This window comes from Etheostoma cragini, chromosome 10 (genome assembly GCF_013103735.1).
Source record: "Etheostoma cragini isolate CJK2018 chromosome 10, CSU_Ecrag_1.0, whole genome shotgun sequence".
Lineage (NCBI taxonomy): Eukaryota > Metazoa > Chordata > Actinopteri > Perciformes > Percidae > Etheostoma > Etheostoma cragini.
In genome coordinates this window covers 1,506,774-1,522,452 of record NC_048416.1, presented here as the reverse complement: position 1 = coordinate 1,522,452, position 15,679 = coordinate 1,506,774, and the positions used below count along the sequence as shown (strand labels likewise).

Here is a 15,679-nt window from a genome sequence, read left to right as displayed (position 1 = left end):
GTGGATTAGTGGTAGCTAGATTAAAAAAGAAAAACAAACTTTTCTACTTTCCTTTAAAAAAAAACAGTTTTTAGGGGAGGGGGAGTGAAGAGGCTTGGAAGTAGTTCACATGGAGTCTGATTGGCATTTCCTAATGAGAGGAGACAAGCTGTAGAGAACAGCACAGCCAACTCCAGGTCCTGCCCCTTCTGCACTCACCACCCACTCACTGAGCCTCAGCTGTCACATTTCTTTTTCCCTTCTTCTGTGGTTTTTTTCTCTCTCTTCCTCCTCCTTTTTCTTCTTCTTCGTCGTCGTCGTCTTCTCTTCTGACAGACGCGGGTTTCTCATGCACGTCTCCGTCTGAGCCGTAATGATGGCTGATAATGACAGCACAGATTTGAATGTTACAAACTTGCAGAAACAAGAACAAAGAGAGCACAACAAATGTGTGGAGAAACACAGAAGACTCCGAGAGAAATAATAAGCAACAATACCGATGAAATCCCAGGGAGCAATCTGGTAATTCACACATAATAACTTTAATCAGCATTGTAACCCAATAAAGTCAGATTTTTCAGCGAGAATATTTACTATAGCCATGTATAATTCTTTGCAAAAATGTAACTGTTTTTCTATTGATTAACAATACTGACACTTACTTATGAACAACAGAATTTCCAGTTGAGCACTTTTTTCAGTGTGAAAGCATTGGCTATGTACATTCTTGATTTTAGTATACACACTCATACAAACTACTGTTGGAGCACACCAGAGGCGGGAAACCAGGAGAGGTTTCCCTCTCTAAAGGGGAGTGTCAGAGTTGACAAGGCCTCTCTTACACAATATGTAAACGATAGTATATCCGAGGTAAACCATGTGGGAACTTAAATGGCAACCGGAGAGCTCTTGATGTGTAATCCCTGGTGATGCTAAAGTCTTCATCTCTACAGTTCAGTGAGTCCAAAATGATGAACAGTGTTGAAACAGCAAATGACAGTCAGTCAGTCAGTCGGTCGGTCGGTCAGTCGGTCGGTCGGTCGGTCAGTCAGTCGGTCGGTCGGTCGGTCGGTCGGTCGGTCCCAGGCCAGTCAGGATACAAAAAGCAAAGCCACAGCCAAACCACACTGCTTGTGCCACTGTTAGAAATTGGAGAACTGGACGATAATAATAAAATACCATCATTTTGTCACAATTAAAGGCATTTGGAAATCAGTTTTTCCCCCAATCTCTCTTCTTGTTCTTCTTTGTCGTCGTCTTCCTTTTTTTTTTTTTTGATACAGTATAGAAACAGTAGAACAAATCAGAGTAGAGTAGAAACAGGCAGTCTTTGGTTGGGTGGGGGGCTGCTCACGTGTCTCTGTTACCTGCCCCCCACCTCGCTCAGTGTCATGAAGTGGATGTTGGAGGGGCAGTCAGACAGCTCGGGCTGCTGCTCTATAGGCAGGGAGTAGTAGCCGTCGTAGCCCTTCACCAGTCCTCCGGACAGCAGCTGCTGCTTCTCCACCTCGCTCCACGCCCTGCTCCCCACGTCCCCTAAATCCACCCGCTTCCTCTCCTTCTCCCACGCCCCCTCCACCGCCCTCTTCCTCGCCTCCTCCCTCACCCGCGCCATCTCCTCCTCCTCGCTCCCGCCGTAGCGCACGCACAGACACAGCGCCCCCTGCTGGAGAGTGATATCGGCGAATCGTCGAGTCCTGCCGTTCACCATGGCGCTCATCTGAGACACGCTCACGTTCACGCCGCTTTCCAGGATGCGGCCCCCGACCCCTAACCCGAGTGCGAGGTCTTCCTCGATCGGCCGGGTCTGGAAGAAGTGATGGGTGTCGCAGCCGTGCACAGTGAAGCTCAGCCCGCTCAGGTGGACGGCGCCGTTTAAAATGGCTGCCACGCGACGGCTGTCCTCGCTGGCGACGCCGATGACCTCGGCGCTGACGCGGCCGTGGGAGACAGCGAACCGGATGCTGGGGCCGAGAAGAGAGGGCCGGGAGCCGAAAGGAGGGGGGCGTGTCGGCCTGTGGCAGGAGGAGCCTACCGGATCTGAGACCAGGGGTAACCTCTCCAGAGAGATGAAGCTTCGCAGCTGTCTCCGCAGCTCACACTGGATCCCCAAAACCACCTGGGGAAAAGGTACAAATGGTTAACAATGTTCTTTACAGAGGTCTGGGACGGGAGACTCTGTCAGACATTTGACTTGTTGTTACAGGAAAAGCACATTAATAATGGCTCTGTTCCATTTGCTGGTTACAATAGCGTACTGGACACGTTTGCTATGGCTCTTTTTCCCTGAAGACATTTGACTTTTCAAACAAATAATAAAATGAATGATGGCTGAATTCCATTTAGCTGTTTCAGTCTCAGGGCCGTGGTATTGTGCATGTCACACCGTCACTGCACAGAGCCATCGACAGGATACTGTTACTCTTAACATTCCTAATGTTCATAACTAAATGTCGGGTTACAATGTGTTGTAACTCATGTTACTGAGATTGTAACGGGTATATTATTACCAACATTATTAGTAATGCGTTGTATTACTACGTTACAGCGAAAAGGAATACATTACTGTAAATGCGTTACTCCCATCCCAGCAGAGATCTGAGGACCAGGGAACCATAGTCCTCAGAAATCCATGGGAGGTTAGAACACCAACACAGAGACAGAGGAAGGGGACGGACTGTCCTGCAGAGACGGAGTAATCCGAAAGATAGACACTCAAGGACAGAGACTCTGCTGGTTGCTCCAACACATTCTTGCTACTGCTTTAGCTCGTTACAGCTAGAAGAGATCTAAGATCTAAGGGGGCCGCTAGAATCAACACTAACTGAAGTTCCTCATAGCTGCTTTAAGTTTTGTTTTTTTCCATATCTGCAGAGCTTTGTCCCATGTATAATGGTGGAATAATTAATCCCATTGAGCATTCATTTATTTTACATGTGCAGTTACATAAATTACTCATGATGTGATACACAGGGTTGCAACTAACGACCGTTTTCATAATTAATTAATCTGACTATAGTTTCTTGGTTTAATTGACCAACAGTCCAATCCTTCAAGATTTTCAATTAACAATGAAAGAGATAAAAGCTGCAAATCTGAGATCACATTTAAGAAGCTGTTTGACTTCAGTGACTTTAATGACAATACATTCATTCTCAAACATGTACATGTTCTACTGACTAACTGGGTGGTCGACTAATAAATTCAACACTCATACTACTGATATTAGAAAACATTCAGAGTTATTAACGTGCCGTATGATTTCAATCATATTGCCCCTTAGGAAGAACTCTAATTAGTCATAAAAATATATATTTAAATCTTGTACAGGGATGGGATGATAAGAAATGCGGGCCAACCCATCGGCTATCGGTCCAATATCGTCTTCTGTGCGGCGGCACGATCGGCAACTTGAGACGCAAGAATACAGTATATATATATATATATATATATATTTTTTTTAAAGCTAATAAAAAGCTACATGGTCGTCAGGTTCAGAGGCATATACGTTCCAAAAACCTTGTCCTGTTGCCTACAGATGGTGCATTCCCATGCAGATGTGCGTTTCTAGAGATCATCTGCAGGTGCCTGGGGAACGCTCACCTTGCTGGAGTCCCAGTCCTGGGTCTTGGTCTGAGTCTTCATCAGTTCGTATGTTTGTTCCATTCTGCCCACCTCGGGCTTCGGAAAGCCTGGGACTACATTATGAAGCTGGAAACCAAAGAGCTGCAGCCAGCTACCGATGTCTGGACACACACACACACACACACACACACACAAAAAAGAGAGAAAAAAATAAAGTTGGAACATAATGTGTATACAGTGCAAAACAGCAAACAAAAAGTCATAAGGCCAAGAAAACAACACCTTGAACAGGAAATCACACTATATATGAGCACAATATGCAGCAGAGGTGTTTCGGCTGGTGTTTAACTGACAAACAAATTCTGTACTAAACAATCCGGCTGCAGAAAACGTGACATGAGAAATGAATGTTCCATTAACCAGAAGGACATACGCCCCCACTGACATCCTTTATTCATTCTCCGGCTCTCCTATTCCATCTCCTTCCCTCGCTTGAGTTTCTGTTTGGTCTCTCGGGGAAACAGTATATTCTTGACAGTTAAAGGGAACAAAACACAGCAACCTGTGTTAAAAAAAAACAAGCTGATCAGAGGCATGGCTGTCCTTTCTGTTGACAGCACGTTCTGTCATCATCTGACATCATTTCTTTGTGCTGTGCGGCTCACCTGTGGTTAGCTGTGTGCTCCATTCACTCAGTCTTTATGGCAGATGTTTCCTGTGTAGGTGTGTGTGGGACTAGGTGCTGCCAAGTGAAATGCCTGCCTTTCCTGTGTGAGAGTTATAATGTGGCTGCTGGTGTGTGTCACAGATACAGAGGTGAGCTGTAAAGTGAATGAATGTGTGAGGCTCACCTGTAGTAAACTCCGTCACCTCCTCCACTCTGCCAACTGGGCAGTTATTCTTAAAAGCGTAAACGTTAAACGGCTTCGGCTCCTTGCTCAGCTCGCCCCAAAGTTCGTGATTGGGCGAGGTCCATCGACCGGCTAGCGTGTCATAATCCCGCCTGCCCAAATGGACGAGCCGCGTGAGAGGATCGTACAAGCCTCCGTGGAAGCCGATGACAAGCTGGAAGTCGGGGTTGGTGTCCTGGTAGACCTCTCCGTAAGGGGTGTAGAGGATCTCTTTGACCAGTCGCCCTTTGCTCGAGAAAACTGCTCTCGGGCTCCCGACGCTGTCACAGGCGACATAGTACTCCTCCCCGCTGCTCAGCTCCATGGCGATGAGGTGGCCCTGCAGGTCGTAGTACAGTGACGTGATCAGATTACTAGTGTGGTTGTACAGGTGGCTGGCCCTGGTGGGGTGTGACAGATCAGCATAAAAGAACTGCAGCTGCTCGCCCTGGCTGCTCTTGGTGGCCACGCGCCGACCCAGCCCGTCGTAGCGATACCACACGGTGCGCTCCGTCACGCGGTTGTAGACGCGGGTCAGCAGGCCGTTGGAGTTGTAGTCGAAGAGATCATTGGCTCGCTGGTGGAGGAAGCCGTCGTCATCCACGCTGTACTGTAACTCGCCGAGATGTGTGATGCGGTCTCTCTGGTCGTAACGCAGCGGCGTCAGCCTGGAATTAAACCAAACAGGGAGCTACGTTAATGCCACTGTGAACTCATAAAACAGGTCTAACACTAATATAGCAGCATGATAATATTTGCTGAGTGTCACTAAAGACTAAGTACAGCTGAAGCGAATGGGATTGCCAGTTTTTTTCAGAAAAGTCATCATCTGGTGACCATGATTGTCTGTAAAAAGTGTCACAGCAATCCATCCAATAGGAGTTCAACAAAAGTTGACAATCAGAAAAAGGGTTTGTCAAAGTTACAATTACAAGGAATTTGCCTTGGTGGTTGTAGCAGAAACAAACAAACACACACATTTTTAAAGATTATTTTTGGGGCAATTTTAGGCCTTTAATTGACAGTACAGCTTAAGATCTGAAAGTGGAGAGAGAGTTGAAACCGAAACCCAAAAAAAGAGAGAAAAAAAGAGGTTGAATGAATTGAGTGCAGAAGCTGCAAAATATACAGTATGTGCAAAATATTATGATGATATGTGCAAGGTGCAGGTGTACAGTCCAGAATGTAGGTCAATGAAAATTGGCCAACTGTCATTGCTATCCTCAGACTGTTGTGTCATAGTACTGAGACGTTGCTGTAAAACAGCCACAGGTGAGGCTGACTCACCTAGCGCTGGTCCCATGGCTGAGCAGGTTGATGTTCCCGTTGAGGTCGTAGCTGTAGCGCCACTGAGGCCGCTCGTTAACCGCGGCACTTTGCAGCTGGCTGTCTGCATCGTACTCGTAGGTGTAGCGCGTCACGTTGTTGTCCACGCCCACTCTGATGTCACAGGTGGTCGTGCGCCCTGCCGAGTCATACTGGATGGTCATCCAGTAGGCGATGGATTTAAGGATCTCATACTGGACCTCGACCACCTGGCCATAGGAGTTGAACACCTTGGTGTGCTTCATCAGATGGGTGGTGATCACCTAGACACAAGCAGCAAGAAATGAGATCCATGAGAGCCAAACAGAAAGGTTGAGGGCCAAAGAAAGATCTAAAATAATTTGATCCATTGTTAATGTAAAAACATCAAAGGAACAATTGGAAGCTGGACTACTAAATCCAGTACATACTAATGCAGGTGTGTTATACTGTATTTAGGCTGACAGTTTCAGGCCTACCTGGTTGAGGTCATAAAAGATGACGCTGAACTTGCCAAACTGCTCGACCCGTCCTGATACGTCCACATATCGGTACAGATCAATAGGAAGAGGGGTCTCATTGATGACCGCCTGCATGCTGGTCACTCTGAAGTTGTTGTAGCTGTAGTCAAACCTGGCGTTGACCAGGCCTTCTTCACTAAAGCGGAAGATTTGCCGACTTGTTAGGGGACCTACGCAGAGGAATCAGAGGGGTTTCATGTGAGACATTCACCAATATTTAAGTTTCAAGGTCCACACAGCATGTTCATGAAGGGTACACACACGTACACACACACACGGCCACCCGTACAAGCCGGCCTAATGAATTCAAATCAAGGACTAATTCAACATCATTAACACAGACACACGCAGTGCAATCCATTCAATCTTAACTATGACCACACCTCTATGGCATTTCCACTGGTGACCTTTATTATGGAGAGATAATGAAATCTAAAGACAATAGCCATGGTGGGCCAATGTGCTTCTTAATGTCAGAACATCAACTTTAACAACATCATTCATCACCTCTGCTGCTGGCTACTACAGCTTATCCTCTGTTTGGAAAAAAAAGGCCTGCTAATGAAACACCATTATGCTGCTATTTGAGATGACTCTGATTGCAGTTAAAATGACTAAGTGTCTAGCTTTGGAGACGGTAGAGGGCTGGATCGGCATTACATCTTCTATTTTTATTTTCTGTGGAATGTTGATTCTAAACCTGCGCTAATGGGGAAATGGCAGAAGCACTGAGAGTGAGGTGGAGGCTTTTCAACAGCCCTAGGGAACTCGCAGTCTGTCTCGCTTCTCTAACTGTCACTTCTCCAGCTGTCATCTTTCCCTCTCCTTTTCTGCTCATTTTCTCTGTGCCTTCCTCTCCATATCGCCCGTTTTTTTGGTCCCCACTCTTCCTGGGCTCCCTCTCAAGGGACAATTACCACTATCTCTCCTCTCTTCATGGCTCCGTTTGTTCTGCTGAAATGAGATCAGTTAAAGGAAGGTGAGAGTCCATTCACAGTGAGGGCAAAGCGATAAACACACACACACACACACACACACACACACACACACACACACACACACACAAACACACACACACACACACACACACACACACACACAGCTGTGTGGTGCAGATTAGTTGCACCTGATTATTGCCAGCCCATCACAAAGCCATGTGAAGTGAACTAGCAGAAGAGATGAGGGCGACCCTGGAAAGACTCTGTAACTTGAGGGAATTGTTGAACTGTATTAACAATGAAAGTATCGGAACATGTCTGCTGCCACAGCTAAAGGGGCCCATTGATGGCAATGCCACTACTGGGTAATGCAATTTTTGAAACGCAATGTCTTCCTCATTAAATTTTCCAAATCTTAAGTGAAACTTAAGATTTGAATTGTCCTGTTATTAGGGCTATAATGGATGGTCCTGAGGGGAGATCTACTGTCGCATGAAGACATCTACAAATGTTCACACGCAAGCTAGCAACACTTATACTGCAGTATAATCACACATAGCAAACCACAACATATAAACTGTATGTGTGTGTATATAAATGTACATATATATATACCCATGTACACACACACATATATTTACACACACACACACACACACAAAATAAATATAATCACGATTATTTCGGTCAATACTGAAATCACAATCATTTAATTTAATTACTCGTTGACTTCTGGAAAGATGTTGCATTTATTGAACTTAAAAGTGTTAAGTGAATCAACAGTAAAAACACATACAACTGTAAAATTTGCCTTAATAATTTCTTTCTTAAAACGTTATTTTCATTCAGAACAAAAGAGAAAATAAGAGTTTACTTGCAAAACGTAATGAGCTACATAATTGTTTTTCTCCATTATTCTGTTTTTGTGATCATTGGGAGCGGAAATCCCAATCACGATTGAATTTTGATAATTGCAGAGCCCTAATACGCACACTCCACATGCATGCACATATGTAAATATTCCTACACATAGACTTTTACTTAACTGTTGAACTGGTTGCGGAGGTGGGGATGAAATAGCGCGGCTTAGAGCAGAGCCCGGGGGGTGGTCTAGTATTTACAGCTGTGGTAGACCACAGTCTCTTCCACTCGAACATACTCAGAGCTGTTCACACTTCCAACTGTGGCTGCGTCAGTCTCAGATGAAATAGCACCACGGCTGACTCAAAGGCAGACTACGGTTAGATACCTCTCAACAAATCTGGCAAGAGATGCATGATCGTGCAGTCAGAGGTTCTGAGTTGCGCTCACAAGACCTTTCCATGCTCAGATAGATCCTTTTTAATTATCCGTTTAAAATGTCTCATTGTCAATATTGTAAATGTGTGGCTGTCGATCCCTTTGCCGTGTGTGTGTGCCGTGAGTGCATGTGTACACGCACCTGTCTGCCGGTAGCGTATGGAGCTTATGAAGCCATTATGGGTAAGATGAATGGTCTTGACAGTGCCAGAGGCCTCGTCGTAAGTAAAGGTCACCAGTGTGGAGTCATAAACCACCTCAGAGAGCCGCGCTGCCAGTGTATATCTTAAAAAAATAAAAAAGAGAGAGAGAGAGGGAGAAACAAAGAAATGAACAATTTATAGAATACATGCTGAATTATTATGTCAGTGTGAAATGACACACAAATAAAATGTTTTTCCCTTTCAAAACATTTGAACTTCAATGTAAATATGCTATATAGCTCATAAATAATGCAAAGGGCCCTTGGGCCATTAAGGATCCATCCTTCAACATGTAATCTAAATCAAACCGGCTGCTGTGGCGGTTTTGGCCTTTCAAATCTTGAAAATGGGGCATATTGTACCGATTGAGCCAATGTGTAATACAAATGTTAAATACCAGAACAATGGCCAAATTAGTCATCCAACTTTCATCCAAATCAGATCAGTGGTGTCTGACAGTAAGATAATAAGAAAATGTGACCTTTAATCAGTCTCCCCATTAGTCCAATCAGGGTAATTATTGTTGGACAGCAGGGTTTTTCTGTCAAGGAGACCTTCACATCTCTGAGATTAGCCTTTAATTACAGCATCTTTCATCAAGCCAATCAGTGTTGTGTTTCTAAAAGATGCATACCGCCTCTAGGTTTCATCAAAACCAAACTGGTGGTGTCGCCAGTGCCACCCTGCGCTGCTTCATCTAACTAACCGATAAAACCAACAGCCGGGAATATTCCTGGGATCACCTGTAGATGACGCTGCGTCCTGTTCCCAAGTACTGAGTCCTCAGCAGCCGCCCGTCCAGGGCGTAGTCCTGCATGAAGGACGACTGGCTGTCAGGAGGAGTGTATATGTTCCTGTAGTAACCGATGGACAGGAGCGACTGCAGGGTGTGTTTCACCATGCTGGGCATCGTCACGGCAACCAGGCGGTCCGTTTGGTCGTATTCAAAGACGTAGCGCCGCTGGCTATGCAGGAGCAGCATAATGGACTGCAAGAACACAGGTGCACAGCTGAGTTACTTTCTCCGTCTGGTATACCTTTTTATATATAGATTTTTATTTTCAGTGTAATTCGGTGAAAACGTCTGCAATTCAGAGACAACCTTGGTTCCAGCTTGAGGACCATTTGTGTTTCAGTCAGACATTGAAGGCTATTTAATTGATAAAAAGAAAAGGAACAAAAACCACCATAACAGGAGCTCTGGATCACAGCAGCAACTTTGTTTAGCATAGAATTTTTATTTTTACTTTTCAGGCAAGTCTTGTAGATATTATATTAGATAACAGGCAGTACAACAACACTGTTCAAAAATTCCTTTTCTATTTAACTATGAGGTATAATATTAATGTATTAATAATACATGCAGGTATTATTAATTTCTAGATGGTTCTGTAATACAAGCTAATTTAGACTCTAATTTTTGTCTTAGACCAAAAGCTGACATAAAATATATTTCGGGCTGAATATCACTTCATTAAATATTTCAATTAATTTCAAGAACGGAAATTATAGCTTCTGGTAGTTTTCAGCTTTGTCACACACTTGAAGGAACATACCTCTTTGCATGTTTTATTCCCTTTTCTGAAAATTACATGTGGCGTACAATATTCCAAACCATATTTCACAGCTATCTGTTATCTGTAAAACCCACTGTCAGGAAACCGCTGGGTTCTTTTTCTTTTCACCTCTCTGAAAATCAAGTCACAGAGCCTTGAAACTTGCTTGAGTTATGTAACTCGTCACAGTGAACATCTTGTCTGCTTTTACTGCTCTCAAAGCTTTGGCTCTGTTGTGAGGTGACACAGCTATAGAGTAAGTGCAGACTGATTTAAAAACGTCTGCACAATAATTGAACTCTTGACATAATCCACACTTTGCAAGTTCATTTTCATAGTTAGGGTCAAGTCAAATGAAAGGAACCCTATGGCTGCCTAAAAAGGAGGAAAAACACATTAAAGGACGGTTGGTAGTATAGTATTGTACATGATAAGAATTGGTTTTCAATGCTGTCATTTCACACGACAGAAGTACTTTTCATACTTTTTGTTTCATCTTCAATAACCTTGAAGCAGCAAACAAAGGAAGAGCGGAGGTGTTAGATTTCTGCGAACAGCAAAGACAAAAACAAACAGGAGTGAAGCCATCAAACAAAATCTCACCACGAAACAGTCTATCACATCCCCTGAACATGCTTTCTGGACGTGCAGCTCTTACTTTGTCTGCGTATGTGTAGCTCCAAATCTTGCCATTGACCCAGGCTCTGGACACCACCCTGTCGTTCTCGTACTCTAGCCGTTCAGACCAGTCTCCACGGTGAATGGAGGACAACAGTCCTCCGCCAGAATAGCTGATGTTTACTTCGGTGTATTTGCTGCTGGGGGACCAGACCACGGGCCGGCCCAGCGAGTCATACTGGATGTGGAGGGTGAACTTCCTGTGGTCATCGTAGATCTTCCCTACTCTGGTGCTCTGATCAAAGTCGATGGACAGCAGGTTCCTGTTATGTGCCTGGGAAGAGAGTCAGTGACATTTCAACTAGATGGAGAACAAAGTGACACTTTTTTCATCTACCTGCTTTGTAATTAACATTACTTATAAATAAGGCAGCATAAATGCAAATATAGTGGCATATTTGAGACAAATTTGAGCTGAGATTTCATTAATTGAGATAAATTAATTGTGACATTTAGAACAAACTGGACCTGCATAATTACAATAAACTGCCATGTGAACAAGTGAAGAACCGAGTACTTGGGATTGGAAATTAATTAGTACCCTGATAGGATGTGCTTATGAGATATTCTGTTTGTGCGCTCTACTTTCTGTGCCAGGGAAAAAGAGAAGAGAAGTTGCAGTCAGCGTGCAATTTGTGGAAAGTACAGCTGACTGGTTCCGAGTCACTTGACCTATGAGCTCGCTCCCAGTGACGTCATTAATCACACCAAACATCTAGCATGTTGTGTAACAACATGCTGTAGCTCAAACTGCCCCACCGTACACATGTAGGATCCACAGAGTAGAGCACTGAGAGTGTACTTTCTTTGTCATGTTTGAGGGGAGTGTGAAAAAGGTCAGCTTGGGTAACTATTGGTTATCTAGGCCTTCTTGAAAGATGTGGGATTTAATTTGACCTATTTACACATGTTTGGCTAGGATTGTTAACACTGTGTCCTACTGCATGCTGTCTTTGTGTGGTAATAACTTCAGAAGCCTGGATTTTCTGTACCAAGAGAAATTAAGCAGGTGATTTAGTGTTTTACCCTGAGTCTGCGTTCGTAAGTGCTGTAGTTAGTCTTGCTCTGCTCCTTCCTCTGCCTCCACTCTATCAGGCTGGGGGCATGGTCCCCGGGCAGGCTGATGTTACAGCGGCTGGCCGTGGGACTGACTCCTCCCCCTGCACCTCCAGGGAGGAGGGGCTCCGTGATGAGTGACAGCTCCATCCCACTCGCCAGCGTAACCAGAAACGACCCATCAGCGCTGACTCGGTACGAACTCTGAGCGTGGTCTGGGGTGGCGCAGACCACAAAGATGCAAATAGGCAGCGACAGGTTAATAAGTGTATAAAAACTGTCTCTTAAGAAAACTTGAGAAAAAGCAAAGGCATACAGAAGCAGACTACATGGATGTAATGAATACAAGTCTGGCTTGTTGAATGGGTGTTTTGTTTGAATTAATTGCTAAATAAGTTACATTTTCTCTGCACCAATAGTTCTGTACTGTATCTGCTATCGTAAAAATGTAATCTATTCAAAAAGAGAGCAGAAGAAAAGGAGATGGTGAGAGAGAGAGCCATAAAAAGTAAGAAAGAAAAAAAGAAAGAAGGAAAGAAAAAGGAGGAAGGGAGGGGTGGTTGGGCTAAACAGTTTTTCACACATTACCGTTTTCTCAGAAACTGTTCTTTCATTTCTATATTGCACTGAGTAAGATTTCATACAGAATTTACACATGCCGATATCACTTTGTCTCATGCCTTCACCATTTCTAAGTACAATTAATAAAAAAAGCAAAAATAATCTTAAAACTATACTTTAACCATAAGGTTTTATACAGTTCATAAACTGGATAGTAACTTCTATTCCCCCCACCACGATAAAACCTTTTTCTATACATATGGTTATTGCTGCCTTAGAGACGGGAAAAGACACATAGAGTTTTTTTGGGTGGTGGAAGTAAAGGAGGAAAGGGGGGCGGGGGGGGGGGGCACTCTAAAATAAGGGGTCATTTAAACTCTTCCCTGTCATACTGTAACACTGCCACATGCCCGCGTGTGTGCAAGTGGACTGTATTTGTGTGTGAGCAGCTTTTCTGTCCCTGCAGTCCTGTCATTGTGACAACTGCTAGAAAGCAATTAAAGGGATGACATGAGAAGAAACTGCTCCCGTGAGCAGCTTCTCCACTCCACTTTCATTTTCTCCTCTTCTCATCCCTGCCCTCTCTTCTTTTTTCTGCCGCGGTCATTAAGGCGTTTCATAAGTCAGTTAGAGATGCCTCTTTTTTGTAAATAATAAAAAAAATACTTTTTACTGCCCATTAGTGTGTGGTTATGTAAAGAGGTCGCATCAGATCCATCTGTGAATTATTTATAGAAATGGATAAATCCTTTTTCAAAGCTGTGAATCTCCCGCGGACACATCCAGTGCTGCCGATAGAGAATTTAAAACAACACAGGTCAGTGTCTGACCTGACCAGAGTAACGGCCATGTTACTGCAGTTTGCCAGTCATACATTTTTAAACATCACTTTGCCCTTATCGTCCGCCTTCCTCATGCAACTGTGAAATGTTATCTGTGGTTTAGTTGCCCCCCATATGAGTCATCAAAGGCCTTCCGGCCTGTTTGTGGTAAAGTAGATAGGGTAAATGGCGAGGTTCTAATCTTTTTTGCATCTCAACCACTGCCTTTGGCTCTGTGTAAACTGTCTTCCTACAGCTTACCAGTGTTCCTACTGATCTACGGCGAGTCAATTCTCCGTGATTCTATACCTTGTCTGAACGTGTAGATGGTGTCACTGGCAGACAGGTTGGTGCTGGTGACAAAGTTCTCACGGTTGGACGCCTCAACCTCTACTCGAGACCAGCGTTCCAGGTTTCCGTGGAAACCGCTCACCTCACCAGTGGGGAGGGTGATGTTGGTCACACGGCCCTCGCTGTTGTACCTTGGAGAATAAACACAGAGACGATGATGTACAAGCACAAGCGTGCACAGATAACTGCTGCGCCTGGCGCATACACACATAAGCGCATAAATGCATGTTCGCTATCACTCTGTTTCCCCCTGTCATACACAAACATCGTCACAGAGTAAGTGTCAACTATGATTTATATGTGTAATTATCCAGCTGTGGAGTTGGAGACAGAGACTCGGTCGGCAGTGGTGAATAATTCAGACGGATGTGTTTTTGTGTGTGTACTATATGTGCAATACTAAACGTGTTTGTGATCAAAGTGTGTTACAGAGACGTCCTTCACCTAATCACTAACTTAACCAAAGTCGATGTAGACTTTCTACAGCGATGGCCTACCACCAGATGGCACTCCTATTTCACAGCGCAAACATAAGCTCTGTCTCACATTAAAATGCATGCACAACACATGCACTCCCATGTCCATACATACAGTCAGAGTCAGGCAACCAACCATAAATGAAGAAAAAGGGACAGAGAGAAGAAAAGAAAAAAAATCTGAAATAAAGGAGAGCACGATAAGCAGAGAGAAAAAAATTGTACTTACTCATAAACAGTGGTCCAACTGTTCTCATCACTTTTGGTTGCTAGGAGACCTGTGTTGCCATGGTAAGTGATGTGGGCGATGTCATGGCCTTGGGCTGACACCTTCCTCAGTGTTCCACTGTTGCTAAGAGACAGCCAGTACACCTGTCCGCCAGGTAGTGCCAGCCAGAGAGGCACTCCGTGAGCATCTCTCCTCACCTGTAGTCCGTGGCCGTCGCGACTCGTCAGTCCCGACAGCTGACCGTCCGTTCCGTAGGAGAAGTTGTACAGGTAGTGGCCGGTGATCAGGTGTTTGGTGTACATGTGGGAGCCATTCTGTTGTGGAAAAGAAGAGACCGTTGCACCCGCTATTTGTAAATCCAAATAATTCTGAGTAGAGTTGTCAGTTCTTAGTAACTACTCACTTTACTAAATTGTTTTGTACCAGTAACACTAGAGCCGCCAGAGCCGTTGGCGTGGGGCATTGTGATTCAAAAATGGAAATTACTCCGTCATTTATATGTTCCTCTCCTGGCTCGACTTTTCCTAAATTCTCACATGCCTATATCATCATAATAACAGAATAACGATGAGGATGTTTTACACATCCCCTAGGTTACATCCTTATTAAGGTGTTGGACACGCTGACCATATTAGCCAGTCGGTTCAGTTAGCTAGCTTCTCAACACCAGGCAGTTACTGGGCATAAATATTAAGTAACAACTAATCTTTACAAAAGAACTAGTTTGTGTGGCTGAACCGGTTCTAATGTAGTGATGTGTAAATCTTAACAACACTCATTGATAGGCTACCTAAAGTATGTTTCAATTTGGGAATAGCAAAAATGACTCATTATTGTTAAATTACTAAAATTCATGTTAACTGTAATGTAAGTAATGGTGTTTAATTAAAAGGCATAATGGTCATTCTGACCTGAACGGAAATAGAGCACTCAAGTATCTATCATTTTACATGCAAATACACATGCTCTATGGAAATAGCTGCTCAGGCGTTGTGTACCTGGCTGAAGAGATAGAGCTCCTGGTCCAGTGGGGAGCTGATCTCCACCAGCCCAACTGGGCTGGGCTGAGGCTGGTTGGGGCTTACAGCTCTGATCCGGATGTTGCCCAGATCAGCAATATACAGGGTTCCATTAGGGGCCACGGCCATAGAGGATGGGGCTTTAAGACGAGCGTCACGGGCGTAACCTCCATCCCCTGACGAGAGAACCAAGAAGACATTATTTAGATGAG

The 15,679-nt window shown here is 44.3% G+C and overlaps 1 protein-coding gene across 1 annotated transcript in view; it reads right to left on the bottom strand.

Annotated features, from left to right (window-relative positions):
- Positions 1–501: 501 nt before the first annotated feature.
- The window catches only part of tenm1 (teneurin transmembrane protein 1), a 168,468-nt gene continuing 153,290 nt past the window's right edge, over positions 502–15,679 (bottom strand). The window contains exons 27-38 of the mRNA XM_034883010.1: positions 15,447–15,643; positions 14,449–14,762; positions 13,702–13,874; positions 11,981–12,225; positions 10,935–11,228; positions 9,464–9,708; positions 8,660–8,802; positions 6,239–6,450; positions 5,742–6,043; positions 4,416–5,122; positions 3,583–3,725; positions 502–2,098 (exon numbers count right to left, since the gene is read on the bottom strand). Coding sequence (XP_034738901.1) covers positions 1,343–2,098; positions 3,583–3,725; positions 4,416–5,122; positions 5,742–6,043; positions 6,239–6,450; positions 8,660–8,802; positions 9,464–9,708; positions 10,935–11,228; positions 11,981–12,225; positions 13,702–13,874; positions 14,449–14,762; positions 15,447–15,643 — 3,731 coding nt within the window. The 3' untranslated portion in view covers positions 502–1,342. The remainder of the gene's footprint in view (positions 2,099–3,582; positions 3,726–4,415; positions 5,123–5,741; positions 6,044–6,238; positions 6,451–8,659; positions 8,803–9,463; positions 9,709–10,934; positions 11,229–11,980; positions 12,226–13,701; positions 13,875–14,448; positions 14,763–15,446; positions 15,644–15,679) is intronic.